Source organism: Rattus norvegicus, chromosome 2 (assembly GCF_021556685.1).
Source record: "Rattus norvegicus strain SHRSP/BbbUtx chromosome 2, alternate assembly SHRSP_T2T, whole genome shotgun sequence".
Taxonomy (NCBI): domain Eukaryota; kingdom Metazoa; phylum Chordata; class Mammalia; order Rodentia; family Muridae; genus Rattus; species Rattus norvegicus.
The window spans coordinates 140,950,558-140,973,486 of record NC_141535.1 but is presented as its reverse complement, the minus strand read 5'-3'; the positions used below and the strand labels follow the sequence as shown (position 1 = coordinate 140,973,486).

General features: G+C 45.5%; 1 protein-coding gene and 1 long non-coding RNA gene across 15 annotated transcripts in view; one reads left to right on the top strand and one right to left on the bottom strand.

The window, feature by feature from the left end:
- Nucleotides 1–5,075: 5,075 nt before the first annotated feature.
- Nucleotides 5,076–9,428, top strand: LOC147996258 (uncharacterized). Its single transcript, XR_015674677.1, has 2 exons — nt 5,076–5,443; nt 7,563–9,428. It is a non-coding gene; the product is annotated as an uncharacterized LOC147996258 (long non-coding RNA).
- Dclk1 (doublecortin-like kinase 1) overlaps nt 9,115–22,929 on the bottom strand; it is a 289,435-nt gene continuing 275,620 nt past the window's right edge. For 13 of the 14 annotated variants that reach the window (XM_087635511.1, XM_087635501.1, XM_087635520.1 and 10 more), the window contains one exon: nt 9,115–14,787. In XM_087635511.1, coding sequence (XP_087491637.1) covers nt 14,730–14,787 — 58 coding nt within the window. In that variant the 3' untranslated portion in view covers nt 9,115–14,729. 14 annotated transcript variants of the gene reach the window in all.

Below are 22,929 nucleotides of genomic sequence, written 5' to 3'. Positions count from 1 at the left end.
CGCTTTGATGAAGATAAGAATGTGGAAACTCTGGGCAGAGGTCTCAGGTTGTTCTCTGTCTCTCTGTGTCTCAGTTTCTCTGATTCTCTGTCTCTGACTCTGTCTTTGACTCTGTTTCTGTCTCTGCCTCAGCCTCTGTCTCTGTCTGTTTCTCTGTCTCTGACTCTATATCTGCTTATATCTCTCTCATTCTCTCTTTCTCTCCGTCTTTCTGTCTTTCTGCCCCTCTGCCTCTGACTCTCTGTCTCTCTATGTCTCTGTCTTTCTCTGTCTCTCTGTTTCTGTCATTCTCTGTCTCGCTGTCTCTGTATTTCTGTCTTCTTTCTCTGTCTCTCTTCCTCTCTGACTTCCTCAGACTTCACCCACCAGTGACAGTGCTATGTTGGCGTCACTGTCCTCCCTGCTTTCCAACATCATCTCCCTACCTTTCTAGAATGCAGTCAGAGTGTTCTTTGAGAAAAGGGAATGTTGCCACATCAGCCCTACCTCCTGCTTAAAGCCCATCAGTGACTTTCCCTCACCCCCCGGGATAAAGATAAATAACTTCTTAGCTCACCAGACACTCCCCCTGAAGCTCCACACTCAACAGTTCAAGGCTTGGCTCCTCTGGGAAGGCTTCCACAGCTCCATTACACACCCTCAGACTCCCTCAGAACATCTCACCTTCTTACTTTTACTCATTGTGATCACTACTCTATTTGTGAAGTTGCCTTGCATTTAACATACCTTTCAACTGTAAAATTCAGGAGGCAGGGAGAGGTCCTTATTGCTTATTTTCCCTCCCCAAATCAGCCATAAAGCCAGCAGACATCACTACAGCTTTATCCCACCTTTCTGTGTAAGAGAAACTTCCATAAGTTTTCTCAGATCAACTCTATTTGACTGTAGATCATCACACACACACACACACACACACACACACACACACACACACACACACACACACACACACACACACTCCAGAAGAAAGTCTGAACACCTAGAAAGAAGAACTATTGCATAAAGAGGCCAGGAGGAATCTGAGCAGGCCCTGCTGATGTCCCGCTCCCCCCCACCCCCGCCATGCCCTAGCAACTGCTCCTCCCTCAGAGCTTCACTACTGCCCATGCTTCACTGACAGAAACTCCTACAGGTTCCGATCTTCAGCCTGAAGGCCCCCATGTTACATGAAACCATGGTCAAATGAAATGTCATTGCTGCACTTTCTCTTATTAACCTACCTTTTGCTGCGGGATTGCTGTCTCCTTTTCTGCCCCAACAGCATGTTTGCAACTTTTACCAAGTCCCCAGGAGACGAATCTAGTGAATCCTGAAAGATTAAATGGATAATGGCCAGAACATATTGAGAACCAAGACTCTGACACATGACCCATAGTTTCATGTCAAGGAAACTGCATTAATACACAACTATAATAAACTTCCCAGGAAGCCTGCGTGCTATAAAGCCAGTCTACAGGAAGCCAGGTTGCTTTCTCTGGTCATAATCCTGGAAGCTTAAGAGTAACTTCTAGAACATTCAACCAAATGTCCATGACGTGGCAACTAATTTGAGTAATACTGGAAGCTTTTTAATTTTCATTTCTATTTCTAAGTTGGGAACCAAGCCAACTGTGCCTCTTAATGAGTCCCACAGGATGACCTACTTCCAGCTAGCCCATCTCCAGTTCCCTCAGCATCTCCCATACTGTAGGCAGCCTGCAGTGGAATACCCCTTTATAGTGGACTCAAAAAAACCACTGCAAAGCTCACCACTCCTGCCTGCCTTTGAATCTCTGTTCTAATACAGTGCTGTTGGCTCATTCCCTTACATAGCAAGTTCAGTAAATAGCCCTGACATTTCCCTCTTGACTGGTATTTATTTCTGCAACCTCATTTTCTACCTTCCAAAATAACTTAGCTGACTTTTGCCCTAACGATCAGACTCCTCTGAAATGCCCTCTGCTGGGCCCCCACATTTTGTTTGGACTTGTGGTTCCTGATGTGCACGATGTCTTTTCTGTCTTCAGGGTCTCCTCCTGTCAGGGAACCCCAGAAGGGTTGAATCTTTTCCCCACTGGGGATGGTGCCCAGTCTTTAAGGTTTCCATGACCACTGTTGGGTTCCGTTCTTAAATCACCATGTCCAGTTTAAACTTGTTGCTACTTTTTCCTCCCAGATGCTCCAAAAGCACCTAGATCAGTATGTTCAAAAGCCACAGCCCCATTATAGCTATCGTCAGCTACCTTGAAGACTTGCCTCCATCCGATTGGCCAATAGGCATTTTCTTGACTAATTGACATAAGAGTGCCCAGGTTACTGTGGGCAGCCCCTTCTTAGGCAGATGGGTCTGGGCTGTAAAGAAAAGGAGCTGAATGTGAGTCTGGGACTGAGCCAGGGAGCAGCGTTCTTCCATGTCTTGGCTTCAGTTCCTATCTCAGCTTCCCTGGATACCAGATTATCCCATACACCACATAAACTCTTTCCTCTCTTAACTCGTAGGCTTGAATCCTACACATGTGCAGAGATGTACACACACACACACACACACACACACACACACACACACACACACACACCACACCACACTTTTAGTCATAGCACAGCTGCCAAACTCCTCAGGTAATGTTGCCAACTGCTGGTAAGCACTTTAGCCTCCTTCGTTGTTCCTGACGGCATTCCCTACTCTCTGCCCTGATCACGGCTGCCTCCTTTAGGACCTCTGTTTGGTCTGACTCGTCCCCCGATAAACTCATATTTTGAACAGATGGTTCCCATCTGGTGGCATTGTTTGGGAGCCTGTGGAAACCTGTAGGAGGTGGGGTCTAGCTGCTGGAAGTAGGCCTTTAAGACTGACTCTTTGAAGATAAGCCTGCCTTGGTTTTAGCATCTCCCTGTTTCATGGTCCTCTGTCACGTGAGGTACCTCACCATAACCTTCTGTTGTCATGGACTTTGCTGTGCCTTCCTCGACAAAAGGGATGAGTCCTTTTGGAATCATGATCCCAAATAACCCTTGCCTCCTTTGAGTTGCTTTGTTGCTTGTTTCTGTCAGACAGTTTTGAGAGTTATTTTTTGTTGCTCTGAGAAAACACCATGACTGAAAGCAACTCACGGAGGCAAGACTTTATTTCTGGGTGAGAGTCCACCATGGTCTGTGGGCAGGGCGGCAGGTGGCTAGAGCAGGACTCTGGGAAGTAGGGTGGGGTTATAAACCCTCAAAGCCTGCCCCGAGTGATGGACCTCCTCCAGCAAGGCTGTACCTCCTAACCTCTCCAAACACCGATGCCAATTAGGGCATCTTCAATTCTGTCTGGGACATTTCCTTCAAACCACCACAACAATAATGACCACAACCTCACTCTCTCTAGAATATCACACGGTCTCTAACTGGTTTTCTGCTTGTCTGGCTTGTCTGATGGCCATGTGAGATCTCTGCTCAGGTGTCTAGTCAGCAGGGTGACCATGGGGGACCAAATTCATTGTGATTTATGAACCCGAGAAGCATACTGGAAGGCTTGAAAAATAGCTGGAAAGTCGTGTCTGCCTTGCAAATGCTTGCCTTGGGTTTGCATCTGTTGCACAAAATGAGTCCTCGTTTACACTTCTGCGTGTGGCCTTTCCCTTCCTCCGCCCCACTGATGCTCTCTGCCTCACAGATACAGGACATGGTAAGCTCCCCCCCCCCCCCCCCAGAGATGGGGTGAGGGATGCTCTTCCCAGCAGAGACTCTCCTGTCAGTCATATCAACAGGAAGAAAGAAAGTCAATACGAGGGTAACTGGCTGACTGCTCAAAGGGGCCCCATGTGGAAGGGAGATAATGGTCTGGGGATTCCACATATAAACATTTTGAAGATGCCAATGGCCAGCAGGCAGCCATTCACAGGAGACATCTGTGAAGAGCATGGGCGTGGGGAAGAAGGCTGGGAGACACAGACCTCCCCCCACCTGAAAACCCCATGGCTTGATCGGAAGAAACAAGAAGAAAGGAGCCAGGTTTTCCTTCCCAGCCACAGACCCTAGCCTCCTGATTTACAGCAAGCTTTGTGAGGCTGAGTGCTCAGATCTGAAGTTACTGCAGCTGCCTGTGTGCCGGTGTGAATGATGAAGCAGGCGGGTAAACAGAACACGAGGGGCCAGCTCTGGCCAGCAGCTCCTTCCCAAGTTCCCACAGTCTGTTAAGAGTCACCGCAGGATAGGGTAGTAATGTCCTCGGCGATGCTGACTGACTGACAGCGGCAGACTGGCAACGCTGCGGGATGCTGGCCCGTGCAGTTGTTCATCACAGCACATAACACACATGTGCGTATGTGCAGACTTAGATGCCTACACAACTATACCCATCTACACGAATATTTATAAGCCAAGTAATTTTTAGTCAGTAGATGCCCCTTTGGGGAGAGGAAACCCAGATGAGAGGAAGTGGGGCCAGGGAGGGGACACAAACTGACAGTAGAATTCCTGACTTGGTTCCATGAGACTCTGGACCCTGTCTCACCTGGAAAGTTCCATCCTGTACAGAAAATCCTGCTGACAGATTGAGGACAGAGCCAGGACTCATTGCTTGAGCCCTAGGGTACTCATTGCCTATTGGACTTTGGTTCAGGGTGTGGGGCGGGGGTCGGGTGGGGTGGCCACAAAAGCTGCAGGCATCTGATACTGAGCTTACCTAAAAGCTGCCGGTGGACAGATACAGTCCTGGCACTTGTTTGCTGAGGTCCAGAGGCTTGCTTAGAGCTTCCCAGCTCCCGTGAACGCATGTCTGGGCATTTAGGGATCTGGAATACAGGTGATAGCTGCTTCCCTATCCTTGGGTTTTCATCGGATGTTTTCTGTGCCAATATTATCGAGAAGGAGGCTCTATTGTCAGATGGCTCTGTGTGGCAGTATGGTGAAGCCACACCTATCTGTCAGCCACGTTAGTGAGGAGAAGTGTGCCAAGGTGTGGGCATTCCTGGAGAACCCACAAAAAAAAAAAAAAACACCTGGCAAGAGGGAGACTTTGAATCAGTGGGTAGGTGCCTGTGGTAGTGTGAGGCTGCTCTCTCGTGTGGGGAGTCTTCGGGTTTTTATTTCCAGGCACTGATGCAAACCGTTACCGTCCTCCACAGAGTAAGTAGGAGGAAGGGGGGGGGGCGGTTATGAAGCAAAATCAGCTTGCTCAGGGAGACAGGAGCTGACTTCAGAATGTTATTAAAAGATGTGGGAACATCCACATGGTGAGAGAGGAAATTGAAAATGTCTGGGTTGGTTGGGGCCTCGATTTAGTTGTTGAAAATGAAAGGATGTGCAGAATGATGAGCCCACGCCAACTGACACCCACTCTGACAGGCTCGCCGCTTAATCAGAAGAACCCAGCAAATTAATAGGTGATTCTGATGGAAAAACGAAACCTCTCTTGGGGAGAACATTAATTATCACCCTGCTATCAAGGAAAGGTGACAATGTGGATTTATCTAGGAAGAAGGTAGGAGAGAGCAATTTTCAGGGTCAGTGGGTCTTCCCTCCGTCCCTCTGTCCCTCCCTCCCTTCCTCCCTCCTTCCCTCCCTCTTTTCCCTCCTCTCCCTCTTTCTCCCTTTTTTCCAAAGCAAAGAGAAACAACCTAGGAGAGAAGATTGTTTTCCCCTTGGGAAGAGAGCCAGGAGCTTTGCAAGCAGGGCATTCTGCTTAGAAAGGGGTTGCAGTGGCTGGGTCTCTTGTTTGCCGGGGAGGCGGCCCTCTGCTGTCTGTACTGAGACCAGGCTGTGCACTGCTCTGCGTTACTCAGTGTTGTGTAAAGCCATGCCTTTTCAGGCTGTGCTTCGCCTTGGGAAACTGCATTTCACAAGCATTTGTTTAAGTTCCATTTTGAAGGCAGAGGAAGACTGCAGCCTCTGGGTGGACCCAGAAACTGCAGCATCTGCCAGGCGCCACCCGTGCAGCCCAAATGGATAAATGTCTCATTCTTGGGAATAGAAAGGGAGCCACCCTGTAAATTCATTGGCAGTGAATTGAGGTTATAGAGGCACACGGTGCATTAAGATTCTAGAAGGAAAGCCAGCCCTTGAACTTAACTGGCATGCCGGACTGAAGAAAGTGTACTTCCCCTATCCAGCCTCCATAAGAGATGAGCACCAAACGCTGTGGTGCCGTGACTGCATACCAACCTACCATCTGATATCTGTGAGCCTCAGGTACCCAGACTCACCCGCTTGCATTAATTAGCTTCCCTCCCCCATGTCATCCCCTTGCAGGTTACAGCAGTCTACTGTGCCTGCCCAACCATCTGTCTCTACCTAGAGCTGACCTAGTTCCTGTTCCAGACCCGGGCAGCCTTTCTTGGTCTAGTTCATTAGCTTATCTATGCAGATTTTTTCTCGAAGCTTCTTGAACCCATTTGCAGTTGCTTTAGTTTGTATCCCTCCATCCGTCCATCTGTCTGTCCATCCATCCATTCATCCATCCATCCTCCCCCTCTCTTTCTCACAGCTACATGTCTGCACGAAAACAGGACAACTCCCATCTCAGGACTGGCCCAGGAGGCAGTGGAGCGAGATGCCTCTTGAGGAAGCCAGCCCAGGTGTCCCAAAGATTCTATGCGAGAGACAAAGATGCGGTGTCATGCTACCATGCCATAACTTATTGCATAACAATAAATTCATGAGGTTTAATATGTTTAATGACAGCAGTCTGTCATAAAACACATCTGACTAGGCTGCCTAGCCAAGGCAAATATTGGTTCTTTTATTCCCATCTCAAATACTGATATTGACTCTCATAACACACACACACACACACACACACACACACACACGACAGAGAAAAGATAAGAATATATGACTCACACTGTGTGGGAATGTAGAGTCCTGAGATGAACTTCTGCTGGGGGTGTGGGGGTGTTTGGTAATAAGGTCCTTCAAAGGGATCTGGAAAGTCCAAGAAGAATGGACAAAGATGTGTGGCTCGGGATGGGGGTGCGCTGATAGAGCTATTTATGGCATCTTATTTGTGTTCACTCTGTCAGAAGGGCACAGTAGTCTTGGATGAAGAATGCGTATGGGGCCAAGAACTTTATTAAGTCCACACACTCACCCAGAGCATCCCTTGAGCTTGCTTTAAAAAGAGTGCATCAAGTGATCAATGCTTCCTCTCCCTTTCAACTACCTACAAGACACCCCAGAAGATAAGGGTGTGTCTCTTCTGCCTTTAGTTTCATCAGCTATCTCTTCCCTCACTATCTCCCTTTCTTCTTTCTAATGGAGTGGGTGGACCACAGGTCTAGTTACGTGTGACTGATGGCTAGACTGCAGGCAGCCTACACTGTCTACACATGCTGGGAGCCAGTCACAAGCTGGTAAAGAGTGCCCTGACAGACTGGTGTTTGGCCATCTGTGAGCGATAAATCAGCAGCTCCATAGGATGACCAAAGAGTAGAAGATTATTTCTTGCTAGAATGAGGCTCTTTTGTACAGAAATAATATGGTTTCTTTTAGCCAAAATTATGCACCTCTCCTTAATAGTAGATCTTGGTGAAGCTTGTTGAGCTGATAGACATATTGCAATATTAATGTAGGATAAAAAGTTTAAAATACTATGCTAATTCCAGATGGCAGAGAGAACTCTGGGATGCCTTCTACCTCAGAGCCCAGGAGCTAAGCCAAGAGCACCACGGGGTATTCGTACCATCATAAGAGCAGATGGCAGACACACCTTTTCAAGAATCAAAGTTTCGGGACAAACACAAGGCGAGGTGTAGACACGAGTCGCCTGAATGTTGAACCAAGAATCCTAAGCGATCGCTTCTCTGTCAGCTCAAGTATATTTTCTTGTTCTGTGAGTCTTCTGGACCACGGCAATAAAATAAAATAAAAAAGGGCAATATTTTTTTTATAAGCCCCAATGAAGCGCCATCCATGATTCTGGCTCTCATTCAAAAAACACTTGAATGAATGATCTGAAGTGCAGGCAAGCTGGCTTGGACATCTGTCACAGTGCTGATGGCCAACATGGATCTGGCTGTCCCAGCTGGCTGGGTGTGTCTTGTCTTAGTGCCCCTCTTTGAGGAGGCAGGACCTGGCTACCACTTAAGACAGAGGAAAGGCTTTCTTATTTTGCTCAGGAGATATGTTCTAAAAAATTCCACGATGCTTCTGTACCTGTTTCTCCTAGCCCATTTACGTCTGTCTTCATAACTGCCTGACCTCTCTAGGAGCATCACATACCCTCTTTCCAGCTCTCTCGTCTGCGGTCAGGTCAGGAAGGCTGTTCCTTCCCGGCTCCCGCGTGTGGCGCTATCATCTTCACAACCAGAGTTGTGACCGAGACTTTCCCCCCTGAAGTTTGGAACGGCAGATTTTTGGCAAGCTCACCAGTTTCATAAAACAAGATAACTGTCCTTAGGCAGCAATTGCTTTTTTCATTGTTTCAAGGAGATTGCCAGAAGAATCTAGAAGAGCCCCGATGACTTTTCTACGGAGCAAAGGGGAAAACGGGGACTTCAACAGCCCAGGGGTGGCCGGCAAGGTGAAAGCTGATTTTACACGGGCTTGGGAGATATTCTGGCACCATCATAAGGTGACACCAGGGAGCCTAAGATCACTCTTGCCGGCTGACTTTTCAATCTCCTGGCACCGAGACCTCAACAGGGAAGAACTTCCTTCCATCACACAGCGCTGCAGTTTTTCTCTAAGGTCAAAACTGCGCGCGCCGAAGGCCTAACGGGGAAGGGCAACAAAATGGCAACTAATTCCAGGTTAGCAGCTAAAATAGCAGTCTCCTCCGGAGAGCCTGCGCATGGAGGTCGAAGGATAAAATAAGGCTGAACGGCATCTGATTTCTCTGTATTTGTCCAAGTCGATGGCCAAGCCCGGGAGGTAATATATGAAAAGGGACATTTTTGGAATAGTTGTTTTTGAATTATGCTCATGAAATATATGCTGTGCTGTGGAGGACATGTGGGAAAGCTACATTCTGATCGCATGACTAATTTTTAAAGCCTCGTAGAGAGAATACCCCACCCCCAACCCGGAACACAGCTGGGTTATCCCTCTCTGGACCGAACGTGTCAATGCTGAGTTGAACTGGTACGAGATTTTTTTCTTTACTCTGCCATGGCCCTGTGACCAAAGAGCTAGCCCAGCAGCGAAGGGCATTGTGAATAGTTTGTACACCAAGAGATATTACTTTATTAGTTTAAGAACATGTTTTACATAAAAACAGGCAACATCAAAAAGAGCTCATTTGGTAAATGAACATAATATATCACAGATGATTTCATTCCACATTCACCTACAATTTATGAGCTTAAACTGAAGAATTGGGGGGAAATTGGATACCATTCCACCTTTAATTATGGGGATAAATTGTTTGAAAGTTATCTCATTGGGATTCCAAAATCAGACACTAACCTACGTCATCCAATCCATGCAGCAAGTGACAAGGGCGACTCTCCAAAGGAAACGTTGAATTGTTTTCTCCAAATCAAAACCTTGAGGGGAACTTGTTAAATGTGTCCAGTCCCCAGCCCACCTCTTTAGTATGCAGGGGTAAAGGACTATTCAATTTCACACTCAACTAATCTTTTAATAATTTTCTTTCAGCCAGAATGAAAAAGGCTAATATTAATTTCCTAATAAAAAAATTAAAAAAAAAGTTGTCAAGGATATGACGCTAACCTTGAACCAGCTTCAGTTTCTCTTTATTTATTCTTCGAACACACCAAGGATTTAATGTCAGGGGCAAGTGAGAACTATTCCCAGTCTGTCCCTGACTACAGCCGAGCACGATGGAATGAATTAGCATTAAGTTGTTTAGTACCACTTTAACATCCTACTCTTAATACCAATAGTTCTGAAGGCTTAAGCACTAATTACTTAAAATTAGTAAAGTATGACACAGTCAAAAATATACAATTTTACATTAAGGTAACATTAAGGGTCTCAGTTTAGTTGACCAAAAAATAAATAAATAAAAAAGGGTGGAGGAGGTTTACAGGTGCGGCTGAGAGACTGCCTTTTCTTGACGGAAAGCAATAAATCCACACCCCTTGTTTGTCTCCACGGGCAAACTGCAAGATCACAACACCTGCCAGTTAGATGCTCACTTTACCGAAAAATGACCACAGAGGTCTCCATGTTAGAGCCAGCCACAGAAACGAACAAAAATGCCCGGGCTGAGTGAGGCATTCTAAACCTCTACCTTGGATTTCCTGATTCCCATCAGTTTATGACCCTTAGTGCTACTGGCTGGCTGGCTGCATATTTGAGATGATTAAAAAACAAAAGAGCGGCTTAAAGCACCTCCCCCATCTGTATGTAATTACAAACTAAAGATTCCATCTGACATCCCAGGGTCCCAGTTCCTAACTGCTCCCCGTGTAAGCACCAGAGAGCCCAAGTGCAAAGAGCTTTTGCGGTCATCAAATGTTTCAAATGTCCTCAAGTTTCTCTGATTTATCTGCCTTTAAACGGGAGAGTAGGAAGTGTATTACTTTACGTTGGCTTCGAATCTGAGTTGAAAAAAGTGTTAATTGTGGGGGCTCCTTGGACCGCTATTCTCCCAATAGACTAGAGTGCCTTCATGAAATCTGATGATTAAACTCCGGAAACCCAGATTTCTAAAGAAGCATGTATCTGATCCTCCACACAGCATGCAAACCAGTGCTCCCCTGGGGCAGAGAGTTATTGTTGCAAATTCCCAATGGAAGTAGCAGGCATCTCATGGGAAAAGTGGACCTTTGGGCTGATCAAGTTCAAGTTCGTAAAAATATTTGGACAGCGGGAGAAGAGGCGTGGGGTGGGCAAAGAAAGACACAGAGAGGGACAAAGAGAGGGACAAAGAGAGAGACAGAGAGAGGGACAAAGAGAGAGACAGAGAGAGGGACAAAGAGAGAGACAGAGAGAGGGACAAGGAGAGACAGAAAAAGGGACAAAGAGAGACAGAGAAAGGGACAAAGAGAGAGACAAAGAGAGGGAGAGAGAGGGAGAATCACATAGTAATTAAAAAGTTAAAAATAATAAAAAATATCTTATAATATATGTTAGTTGAGCCATTTGGAGAGAACATATCCGAATGGATAGTTTTGTTAAAATTACCATCTTGGATCTTGGCGCATTCCAAGACTCTGGAATCACAATGAAGGCTATGCAATCAGACATCTCGGGGTGGACCCTTTCTCGGGAGCGGAGGAGAAGTTGAGAAGGGTGAGATGTGCCCCTTCCCTCTTCTGAACAGGCCTCGAATGGCAAACCTCAGCCTGAGGCACATTTTTATGGTCAAATTAAAAACCTTCCAGAATAGGAGTTTATCATGGAAATGCTGACACCCAGAGAAGGGCTAGAGGCAGCACAATAATGTGGAGACAGTTTCCCCTCAGCACAACTGCACTTCAGCACAGGGGATAGAGTTGTCTAGGCGATGCCTGTGGTCGGCAAACAACCATGATTTAACGTGCTTGAGTCCTGGCGATTCGGTAGCTCCGTGGCCCTCTGAGACAATTTTTCTTTCCTGTTTTTTTTCCCCAACTTAAATATGCCTGGAAGGGGAAAAGATTGCAATTTTGGCCTTCTTTCACAGATATACTGCGCTCTCTCAACACTATGTGACAGGCCTGTTAACCACCACTCATAAAAGGGCTAAGCAGACTGCAGGGAAGCCTCAGGAACGCAGAGCATCAAGTGTTTTCCGTCGTTTATTCATATTTCCCCTGGACTCATATTAATACACACCACCACCACGTGTGGGTTAGCGGGGGGCTACAGTCAGAGCATTCCCAGGGACTGAAGACCTTAACGTTTTCTTCTAACAGTTTGGAACAATTCACATATTTATTGATCATGACAAATAAAGTGGTTCCTTCTACAATGTTGAGGGGGAAATGTACTCATTAGTATAATGGTTCTCATCTACAGAATTGATTTACAGGAAGCAAGTAATGAAGGAGTGTTCAACTACTCTACTCTCAAACCGAAAGAACCCTTCCAATACCACAAGACTGGTCTTGTTGGTAAGGAAGGGCAAGTCCCATCACCAGACTACCACCATAAGAGTTATATTCAATACTCAAAGATAGGCAAACAGTCATGATAGTTCAGTGGAGAATTACGGCGACACACAGCCATAGTGGCACATAGTTGTTCTATGATACACAAAATAAAAAATAAGATTGATTGGTTATAGAAATTCAAAGAACACCACCACTTAATTATTTCAAACTGGAGCTATTCTGGGAATGTTGAGGGGGAGGATATCCGTGTTGACTGAAAGCAAAGCAATCTGGATGCACCCAGTCTTCAGTGTGTGCTGTCCCTTCGCCCTCTGAGTTACAACTCTGACGTCTAAGATCTTGGTGGCTCCACACTGGCAAGACTCTTGAATTACTGCATTCCGTCTGATTGCTCAATATTTCTACTTGACAGGTTACATTCCGCTACTTATTCAGCGTTGATCACTGAAATTCTATAGGGATGTGCTGCGATCGTCCTTCTGAATGGGCTCTGAATTCTTCTGAGCTGCCCTTCTTCGTGATGAGAGAATGTTGATGGAAAAATTCCAGAGCCTTGCACTTTGGTCCTGTAACCCCTGGACGCTGTGGCTACGTTAATGACCGGGGAAAGCAGTAATTCAGAACAAGGAAAGTGGCAATCTGCTATTGGCCGTAGGGTGTTTTATAGTCACACACGTGGAGCCAAGGCTCAGCCATGCCATTGCTCGCTGATCTTAGAATAGCGCTTTGCTTTTCCGTTCCAGAGAAAGTAGCAATTTTAGAGCAGTTCTTGTCCTTTACCTATATGGACTCTATCTACAAATCGACACCCTTCCTGGTGGTCTGTGCCCTGTCTCTAGTCCCAGCACCCAATTCAAATAATATATGGATTTATAGCATTTTGTGAATTTATGTGTATCATTTCTGGACTCCCAAAAAAGGAAAAAAAAACTAAATAAATGTTATATTTAAATGAGCAGGAAATATGGGATTCTGTTATTTAAAAATCTACATGTGTGAGGAACATAGTTTAATGACTATGTATAAACACAGCAGCTGCAGATCAGTGTGGAGTTCGGAAATATCTCGACCTGACTATGGGAAGGTTGTTCATGACTTTCAGGACATTGAAATACATTCAAAGCAGTAATGAGCAAATAAGGAACTTGTAGCCACCCTGGAGTTTAAAATTGTTCTCTCTTGAGTCAAAGCTGAGAAAACATTAGGGCAACGCTTGGGTTGGGCCTTGCCTCCCACACCCTCCCACACACTCCTGCATCCCAGTGGAGCAGGGAAGTAAGGAAAAGGAAGCACAAGCCTACATTCTGAAACAATGGGCTCCCAAGGAAACCCAGGCCTCCGAGACAGATTGCCTAACAGGAGTGAAAACCCAATCCCAGCCAGGCTTGGCCCCAAACCAGAAAAGCAACACATCCCTCCTGGAGGACTAGAGACCATGCTAAATAAAGTAAAGAAAATCATGAGTGGGAGTGGTGGCTTCAGCCTCTGAGGTATCTTCTGGGAGACTTGCTGGAACTGACTTCCTGGTACCTAGAGTTACTCATGGAATCTGTTTGGTTCTAGGAATCCCATTTTAGAACCTTTTGGATTGTGTTTTCTCTGTATTTTCCTTTCAGCCTCTTTGCAAAGCACTTGCCTCTTGCTCTCACATGCCCCGGGTCGGGTCTTTTCCATTCTGTGTTGGTTTCGCACTGGTGGCTATGGTCCTGTGTAAAAGCAGCTGAGAAAAGAAAATGACAACAACAACAACACAGAGCCTTGCTTTTCCTTGCCGGTTGATTCCCGGCCCCGTAGAGCACCTGATAATTTATTGCTCTTCTCACCAGTTGTTTCTAGAGCTCTTCTGACCCTGAGCAGACAGATCCCAACTCACCGAGCACAAGCCAAGGCTAGGTGGTTCCCCAAGGGTCTGCCTGGCACTAGCAGCAGCTAATGGGGAAGCAGCATTTCAGGGGCGCCTTCAGCACAGCAGTGAATGGAGACAGGGAGAGACACTGTCGATCACTTGGGATAGGCAGCCACAAACCTTAACTCCCTCCAATCAGAGCAGAGAAGGCTCTGCAGCTTACTATGTAGGGAAAGGGACTTCCCTTCTTCATAAGATGGCTAAGAAGGAGGGGTGCATCTGCTGATGCTGTAGAACCCGTCATTGTCTAAGCCCACTGAGAAGAATTGGCAATGTGTCATTCCCCAATACTCTTCTTGGGTGGACATTTTGGGTCTCAATGACGCCCCTTGGTCTGCAGTAAAATCAAGAAATATGTGTGAATACACTCAAGGGTCTGAAAAATTCCCCAGCAAGGATTCTCAAGCAAATTCTATGCACTCAGAGGGCTAACATGTGCTATGTTACATACTGCAGATCCTAGTCTGACTGATGAAAACATTCGTTACTTCTATGTTAAAAGAAAAAAAATCGCAAATTAGCCTCAACCCTTTAAGGACCCCTATTAGCAGCAAATTACCGTTGTCACAAACACCACATGCCTTCTCATTCAGTAAAGGGAACTTGCTACAAAGGTACCCGAAATATACTTTCTGTTCTGCCGTTCAGCACTGAGTGCTAGGTAGATCAGATGAACCTGTTTTACAGAAGTTTGGGGGGAGGGGGAATCTCAGAGTCTTAAAGGGTTAAGCTAGGACTTCGAGTGAAGGGATCTTATTAAAAGGGCGAATTGGGGGAGCGGACAGTCTCAGAGGAGCTGGGGGAGTAGTCTTCTGATTCCGAGTTGAGTTCTGGTGGAGCTGGCTGTGCCTTGTACCGGCCCCTCACATCCTGGTTGCGTCTTCGTCGGAAAACCTGCCTCTCCTTATCAAGAGCGGTGGTCTAGCAGGGGCATAAAATGAGAAAGAGGACAATTAGGCCAGGGGACATGGCAGAGAGACTCTAGATGGTTTGCAGTTGGAAACTATGCTGGCCAAGTTAACTTGCCCATCATGGCTTGCTTAGGTCAGCAGTCACCGTCCTTGCTCAGGAAGCCAGCAGGCACAGGAGAGGTCACAGGCTGCAACCTACCCAGTGCCACCAGCTTCCTATCTACCACCCCATGGCTTTCAGAATCACCCCCCACATTAAACTGAGCTTCAGTCCTTTGTGTGTGACAGGTAAGAAAGCCCCTTGGGTCATGCTGGTCAACAAGCAGCTTAGGGCAGGGGAATAATAAACGGAAGGGTGATAAAGTTGTCAGATGTGGAACATGGTCCCAAGCTCTGCCTGCTGTTAGCAATTTTCACTCTAAATGATCTTATTGTCTCTTGATGAGGGGACATGGCAGAACCTTAGGAGGGGCTGGGTGAATTTTAATGAAGCCAAAGTCTGAAAGGGAACTCAGCTTGGAATGAAATTAAGCCTATGACCACATCCTATGGGTTTTACTTTACAAAGGCAATTTTCATAGAACGGAGGGCTTCTTTTTTCCCTTCTTTTTCTCTGAGAATTCCAACCGTTTGTCTCTATGCCTAAGTTTCCCAAGGAAGCCCCAGATGATCTCTGAGACGTCTACCTGGCGATAGCCCCAGCAGTTATTACAACATCAGCACAGGGAGAGCATGACTTATTTCAGATTTTATGGGTGAGGGGAAGGACTGGCCCATTATAGCAAAACTTTAACAGAAGGCAGGAAAGCAGGTACAAAACTCAAAGGAAAAAGAAATACTGAACATGGGTCAATGTGGAAGGGCAAGGTCTCCTTGCCTGCAAGTCCCCTTTAAAGGGACATAGCCTGGAGGCTATTCTGCTTTTAGGAGATTATTTTTCCTCTCTGAGGATATTTGCCGCCATTTTCTCCTCTTGAAATTTTACTGTTGGCTTCTTCAAAGAACTGAGATAAATTTATAGCAGCCTGGTTCTGAGAACAAAGTGAAAACTAAGCTGCTCATACGATTGCAGAATAGCATTAGAACCGTCTTAGATCTAAAAGAAGGCAATCAAAGTTCCAAAATGAAGTAATAAAGAGCGAAATAGCGACAGCGTGTAGAACCGGGCAGTAAATGGCTTACTTAGGCTGAACCGTTTCCACTTTAAAAAAACGATGCACACGCCGAGTAACAGTGTTAGAAGCCAATGAAGGCGATAAACTTTAATAATTCACTTCTCGCTTCACGGGACGGCTAAAATAACGATCCAATGGCTGCTCTGGTGAAATGTCTGCCTTGATTCTGCCCCTCATTGAATTTTAAAGGACCTCCTATGTGTAGTTTTTGGGCTCAGACCCACTGATTTCATGAAAGCCTCTGCCTCACAAACCTAAATTCCTAACTTTATTTAAAACATTGTAAAGTCCCAACACATGGTATTTTGCTTTTCAAAGCAAACTGAGAATGTTCTGTTTGTGTGGAGTTGGATGTTTGTAGAAAACAGATGTCTATTTAGTCTGTCTAACATAAAAAGCATTCTGTAGTTAATCCAAGGGTAATATAAACTCGTCTCCTGGTCATAAAAAAAATACAGTTGTGTTTCTACCTTTCCGAGGATGAAAAACTCCCTGGCTTTGGATGCTGACAGAGGATCACAGGCGGTCAGACATGGAGGGGCTCATGGGGAGTGTGCCCTACTCTGCCTGTGGCTGACTTGGCCATTCATTCAGCTCCATCAGTGTTAAATACAAGGAGCAGGCATGGCCCGCTCTCTCACACTTACAGCATTGCCGAAGATAAAATTGGATGTTCTGAAAAGTTTTAAACAACCAAGGCTTACAGAGGTCTGAGGCACTCTTCTTTCCTTTGTAACTCGATACAAGATAGTGTTCTAAAATTAAGCCATGGAAGCAGAAGGCTCCTATGACAAGCGAACTCCCCTCCCTTCCTCTGTGCTCTCACATCTCTCCAGCCAACAATTCAGTGGCACGCTTGTTGAAATAGACTCTTAACAGTGATTCTCCTTGTGGGATTCTCAAGGACCTTCAAATACTTAGCCCTGGGTCTCCCTTCGATGCCTATGGTTACCTGTCTATTCGGTTGCTCTAAGTGCCACTGGAGTGAAACACTTCTCCACAAACACAGAGTGTAGTTGATTCCGAGGCCAGTGGCATTCATGTTGAGCCTGTGCACAGATGGCCCCTCACTTTCGCCTTCTCTTCTTCACTGTCTTCTTTCCTCGCCCCTCTGCCTGCAGAAGCTCTGTTGCTAAGGCTCAGTTACACCTGCCATTCTCCCTAGTTGGTAGCTTTCTAAATGTTCACCTTCCTCGACGAGCCTTTGTGTGCTTACAGGCCCCTGGATTTCACAACACTTCTTAGGAAGGTGTGTTCTGATCACATGTCCTAGACTAAGGGTTTCTATTGAATTCACAGATGCTTGAGAGTGGAAAAGGCCATCCAGTGCATCTCTGACCAGTGTTCTGTCTTTATAGGACTGATATTGAGGCTCGATAAGTGGAGGGATTTGCCCACATACCACACTAAGGATAGAATGCATGTCTCTTGCACAAGGCCCAAGCAGAGCATTTACTCTGTAATCTACTGTGACAGGATAAAGCAAAGCCTCCGTGTTTGCACAGCTCACTTCAACTCTGTTCTCATCCCAAGTTGCAGGAAGAAGACCCAGAGCCACAGACAGTATCCAAGACTGTATGCTACCCATCTGAGAAAATCACGGGGAACAGTAAATCAGGATTGAGCCAGTCCAATCCATTGTGAATCTGGGGAACTGTGACCTTCTAGGTCTAGTGCTCACCACAGAAATAAGGGTTTCCTGCCCATCTGGGTCACTGCAGTAGTTATCAGTAACTGTAACCAAAGACCACCTAGAGGGTATCTGCCTCCATAAGCCTCTGCTCCCTGAGCCCTGGCACATTCTATTTCAAGCTCTATGAACTGTGGTTCATTTTAGGATGTTTGTCCATACCCATTTCCCGTGTGGTATGTAACATGCTCACTGTGTGTCCAACATAAATCATGACTGTTCTCCTCCCCATCTGATAGAGCCTGTGAAGGGCCACGGTAAAGTCTCAGATGCCGTCTCTGAATTCTCCACAGTTCACAGCACACAATAGATACATTATGAACTCTGTGGCTATTGGAATATGAAGAGTTCCAACAGAGGTCACCTACTTCCCTCTGGGATACCCAGTCTCCAGTACATCCTGCAAACAGCTGACAGGTCAATTTCCACCAAGTCCAGCTTATATACAATCCCTCATAAAGTCTCAATCCTTGTCTCAGCCTTGGCAATGGACTGACAGTAAAAATTTTCCAGTGTCTAGTTCCTGTTATTACTCAAAACTGATTTGTAACATCAGTAGATCCATTGAGAATCTTTATCAGACAGTGGCTTTTCTAGAATAACACCCGTTGGCCCGCTTACCTCAGTCAATTCTGCATTAGTTTCCCTTTGGACATCTTTCCCATCCCACACTGACTCCAGGGAAGGGTATCCTGCACTACCTATGAGAGGCAAAGCAGTGGGCTTGCCACCAGAAGCAAACCTAAGCTGACAGGTTTAAGACAGACACCTACCCTGTCAACGGGACCCCTGACACTGTCTCTGGAAATTTACCTTCCCAATGAATTCCAGTTTTCGGGATGACAGCTTCTCTAATTCTATATACCATAGGATTTTTGAAGTCAGGGACAGCTCAGTGAGACAAGTGTGGAGGCCAGCAGGGAACTGGGCTTTGAGTGAGTGCTCAATCTACCTAACAGTAAAGTCAGAACCCGCTGACCATAACATGTCTGCTTATGGGCGATAGTGAGTGTTGTTTGTGGCTAGACCAATCTAGTCTTGGCTTTGTTCCCACAACATCCAAACAGTCATTGACATGTCTCAGATTTCTGCAGGTCTGCATCCTGGATCAAGTTGCTCATCACCTGACATGACCTCTTCTCTGCCCAGCCCAACATATGTATCCAAGACCTAATCACAATTCATCTACTACAGCACGTCACCCACTAAACTCCTGCTGGCAAGAACCAAAGCTTTTGCTTTTAATTGCATACTGTTGGTCGATTACCACCTTTTATGTGCAGATTTCTCAAAGTTTATGTAAATTCCTTCATGCTACAACCAGAACCTTCCAGAATACTTAAGCATATTCGCCTGCATGTATCACGTACTTCTCATCTAATCCAAAATTATTTTAGGTGATTATGTACTTTCTGAATGATATTATATAAAATAGCAATAAATGAATAGAGTCACTGCCTCAGAATCTGTTTCAAATATGAACAAAATTATTCCTGTATCTTATAAAATAATTTCTCGGCTATTCACGAATTTGCCCATTGCAGTGTCTGATCACAGTTAGTACTGCCTTTTGTGATCTCTTTAAACTGAAATTGGCACACCTCTCAGACATGCACAGTTCCCTCTTTCCAATTGGATTCTGTAGCCCCCTTGTGCATTCCAGAACTGAGGGATTCAGCAAAGAAACAGAACTACTCGTCGTGATGTATTCATAGCCCTCCCAGAAGCATTGGAAGCATGATTTGTCCTCTGAAACACTGGGTCACACATTAAGTTCCAGGCCATTTCTGGATGGCTGAGGGGTGGCTTTATTTATTCATTTACTTTGTATCACTCATACAAGATTTTCAGGTATCAAAGATATTCTCTGTGTCTCCTCCTCCCTGCCTACCTTTGCAAGGTGAATGTGTCTTAAGGTATGGGCTGAACGTCCCATCAACACATAAGACTCCCTGACAGATTTATTTTGTAATGTATTCTGCTCAGTGTTCATGGTTTTGTTGGAGCCAGCATGTATAGACTTGCTACTGAAATCCCGAATGTCTCCTCAGCGAGTCTCCATTCCATTAAGAGCCTCTAAGAGGACTTCAAGGCTGCAGTTCTACAGTTTGATGTTAATTACCACAGGTTAGAGGTAAGCAAGGAGCCCTTAGTATCCCAAGGCTGATCAGTGCTAACCAAGTATGACTTACTTCAAATGTGTGCCTGTCTCTGTCCCCACTCTCTGTATAGGAAGCTTGATTGAAAAAACATTATCATTGGAAAATAAAATGAGGTAGAGAAACAGACTAATGTAAGCCCATCCTCTGTAGAAGAACCACCACAAATACCCACCACAAACTGTTAACTTGTGACTCTGACAAAGCCCCTGGCTGCTACTGTGGCAGGTGACAGATGGTTGTAATATGCCAGTTATCACAGCAACTCAGGGACCCACACACAGCAAATATAACTGGGGATCTAAAAGGAATTAACATGTATCCTGTCTCTGAGCCTACCACAATACTGGGCACGCTGAAATGTCAGGAGACCCTAACCAGAAGAATTATTTGGCCAATGACCCCTTCTTCTGTTGACGTTAGTCTATGTTTTACGTTCGACTCAGCTGCTTTAAATCCTTGCTTCTGACGTTAAATTCGAAAGGATGCACACATGAACTTGAACTGTATCTGGTCCTGTACAGTGTTTAAGAGGGAAAAACCACAGTAGCTGGGGAAGCCCTGGCAGGAGGCTGGAGTATGAATTATAGAGTCAGCTTTGTCCTTCTCTTTGTAGGCATCACGGATCTCTCTCTGTAAAGCCTATCTTGTCTGCCAGCTTTAGCTTAATCCTCTCGGAAGCAGCAGTGGGTAGAAGTTGGGAGAATTAGCTTTGTCCTTAACCCAGCTAATGATGTGGCCTTAGACGTGCTTTCTACCACACTGCCTTCGAGATTCCATGAGCTTGCACTAAAGAGGGTCTTCTGATGCCTGAGCCCCAGAAAAATGTGTTCACCTATGGAATTCCACCAGAATGCTTAATATCACCATCAATCTACGGTAATGGGCTGTGTGTTCTCTTAGCAAATAATAGACCTTACAGTCTATGGATCAAAAGTATTTCTCCTCTGCAATACAGGCAGGATTCGCAAGGGATGTACTTCATTTCTGTTGCGCGGCGATGTTTTCTGTCATGGCAGTAATTATTGGATTTAAGAAACTACATTTTTCAAAGGCGCAAGTGTTGATGACTTTCCCTCCTTGGCTTTTCCTAATTTATTGCCAGCCATCACAACGAGTCTTCATTTCATTAATAAAAGAACATTATTGTGCGTTTTGCCTTTTAGTCCATCCATTATTCATGCTACCTAGGAGGCTGGGGCATTAATCTCAGGAACCCGCTCCTTGCTAACCCTCACTCTGTAGGGACTAAGTTATAATTTGCTTGCCATTAAAATTAAACTAACAAATCGATCCGGGTATCCCTCCTCATTTCATTGTGTTTATTGTCATGGTTAGTGCGGTTCTATTTTGTTTGGCTGTTGTATCCTTTGGGGGCCTTGTGCTTGTCCCAGCGTAGATTTTCGCTAGAGTAAAAGTCACCATTGAAATGGCAAAAAAGAGGCTTGCACAGGATAGATCCTGTCGGCCTTCCATGTGACTTCCTCAAGGTGACTCTCTGAGACATTACTGCCTGTTTTCCTGTGTGATGGCTGACTGTGTGCTTCTCTGCCAGCTATCAAACACAAGATTCTGCCGCCATCCTAGCCTCCATCAAAAGTTACAGAGGTGGCCTTGCAGGGTGTTGGCCTCTGGCTTCCAGAGGGCTGGATTTGCCTTCTTCTTCTGCTTTGCAGCCCCTGGTTTCCTCATGAAAGAGAAGCTGCCCTGCCCTGCCGTTGTTCCTCAGCGTACTCGTGAGCTAATCAATCAGCACAGGCAAAGTTTATTCTAAGCAAATCCATAAACATATAAAAACACAAACTAAATCTTACAGGTGTGTCAGGGGCTAGGTGGCTTTATTGCAAGTACAATTTTAGCCGAGCTAAAAGGCTTGCCTACTTCTGGGTTGTTAAAAATGAAAACCCCCTAGAATATCTTAGATGTTGCCTGGCTACCCCAACTCTTCCTCTTCAAAAACACATTCAACCTCAAAATTGCTTCTTTCGAGTTCAACTATTCATTATTTTAATTTGGCAAAGATACCATTTTAAATAAATCCCATCCTTATTCTCACGAAATTTGCATTTCTAATAAAAGGTACTCTGAATCTAGAACTAGCCTTCGCCCTTAAACACAGGGATCAGGAGACTTTGCAACAGGCCAAATAGGCAAGCTTGGGTTTCAGGCCATTGCTCTCTGATGCAGCTTTTCAAATCTGCCACAGTAGGACACGAAAGCAGCCACAGACAACGTGTCAATGAGTGGATGTAGCTGGACTCTAATAAAACTTTAAAAAGGAAAGTTAAACAGGAAGAAGGTTAGGCTCTACTCATTGGTTGCAGCCTGCAAATCCTGCAGCATTTTAAACTTCACTGAGACTCGGTTTTACTAAGTTCAAAAGAGGGACGGGGAAGTAAGAACAGATACCAAAGAGTGCTTAGTAGATATTGAATTGTCCGGGACCCCAGGGAAAGGAAGAGACTCTTTCTTTAATTCAGACCCACTGGGGAGAGGACTTAGGCTCTGTGGTTTTCTCTCATTTCTAGATACAAAATGAAGTTACCGAAAGACATATATGTTGTTGAAATCCCCTCAAAAGAGGCTTCTGAAAACAAACCAAAATGAAACAAAATCAAAACTAAACAGCCATCTGCGTGGCTTGGTGAGCATGGCCCAGGTGGCTTTCTAGTCCTGCATTTATTTATTTTTTAACTTGATTTTTTTTTCTTGAGGCAAGGTTTACTATATAGTTCTGGCTGGTCTGGATTTTGCTACATAGACCAGGCTGGCCCCTACAAGTGCTGGGGTCAAAGGCATATACTCTCACACCCAGCTACTCCTGCTCTTGCCACAGCAATAGCTATCAAGTGCTCTAGAGTTTCTGAACCTAGGCTGGGCCACCATCCGGGTTATTAAGAAACAGCTGCTGGGTCCAATGCACAGTTCTTTGGAAGCTTCACTGTCACCAAAGTTCCATTGTTTTTTAAATTTGTCTACAACTTGCTGGATGCTTTCAACTCCCCCTTCTGTTACAGAAGAAGCCTGGGGTTGGGGTGGGAGCTAGAAGGAATGGTCAATCTCATGCCATCCCAGGGGCATCTGCTTGCCTCCGGCATGCTCACTCACTCAGCACAAGGCCAAGGCAA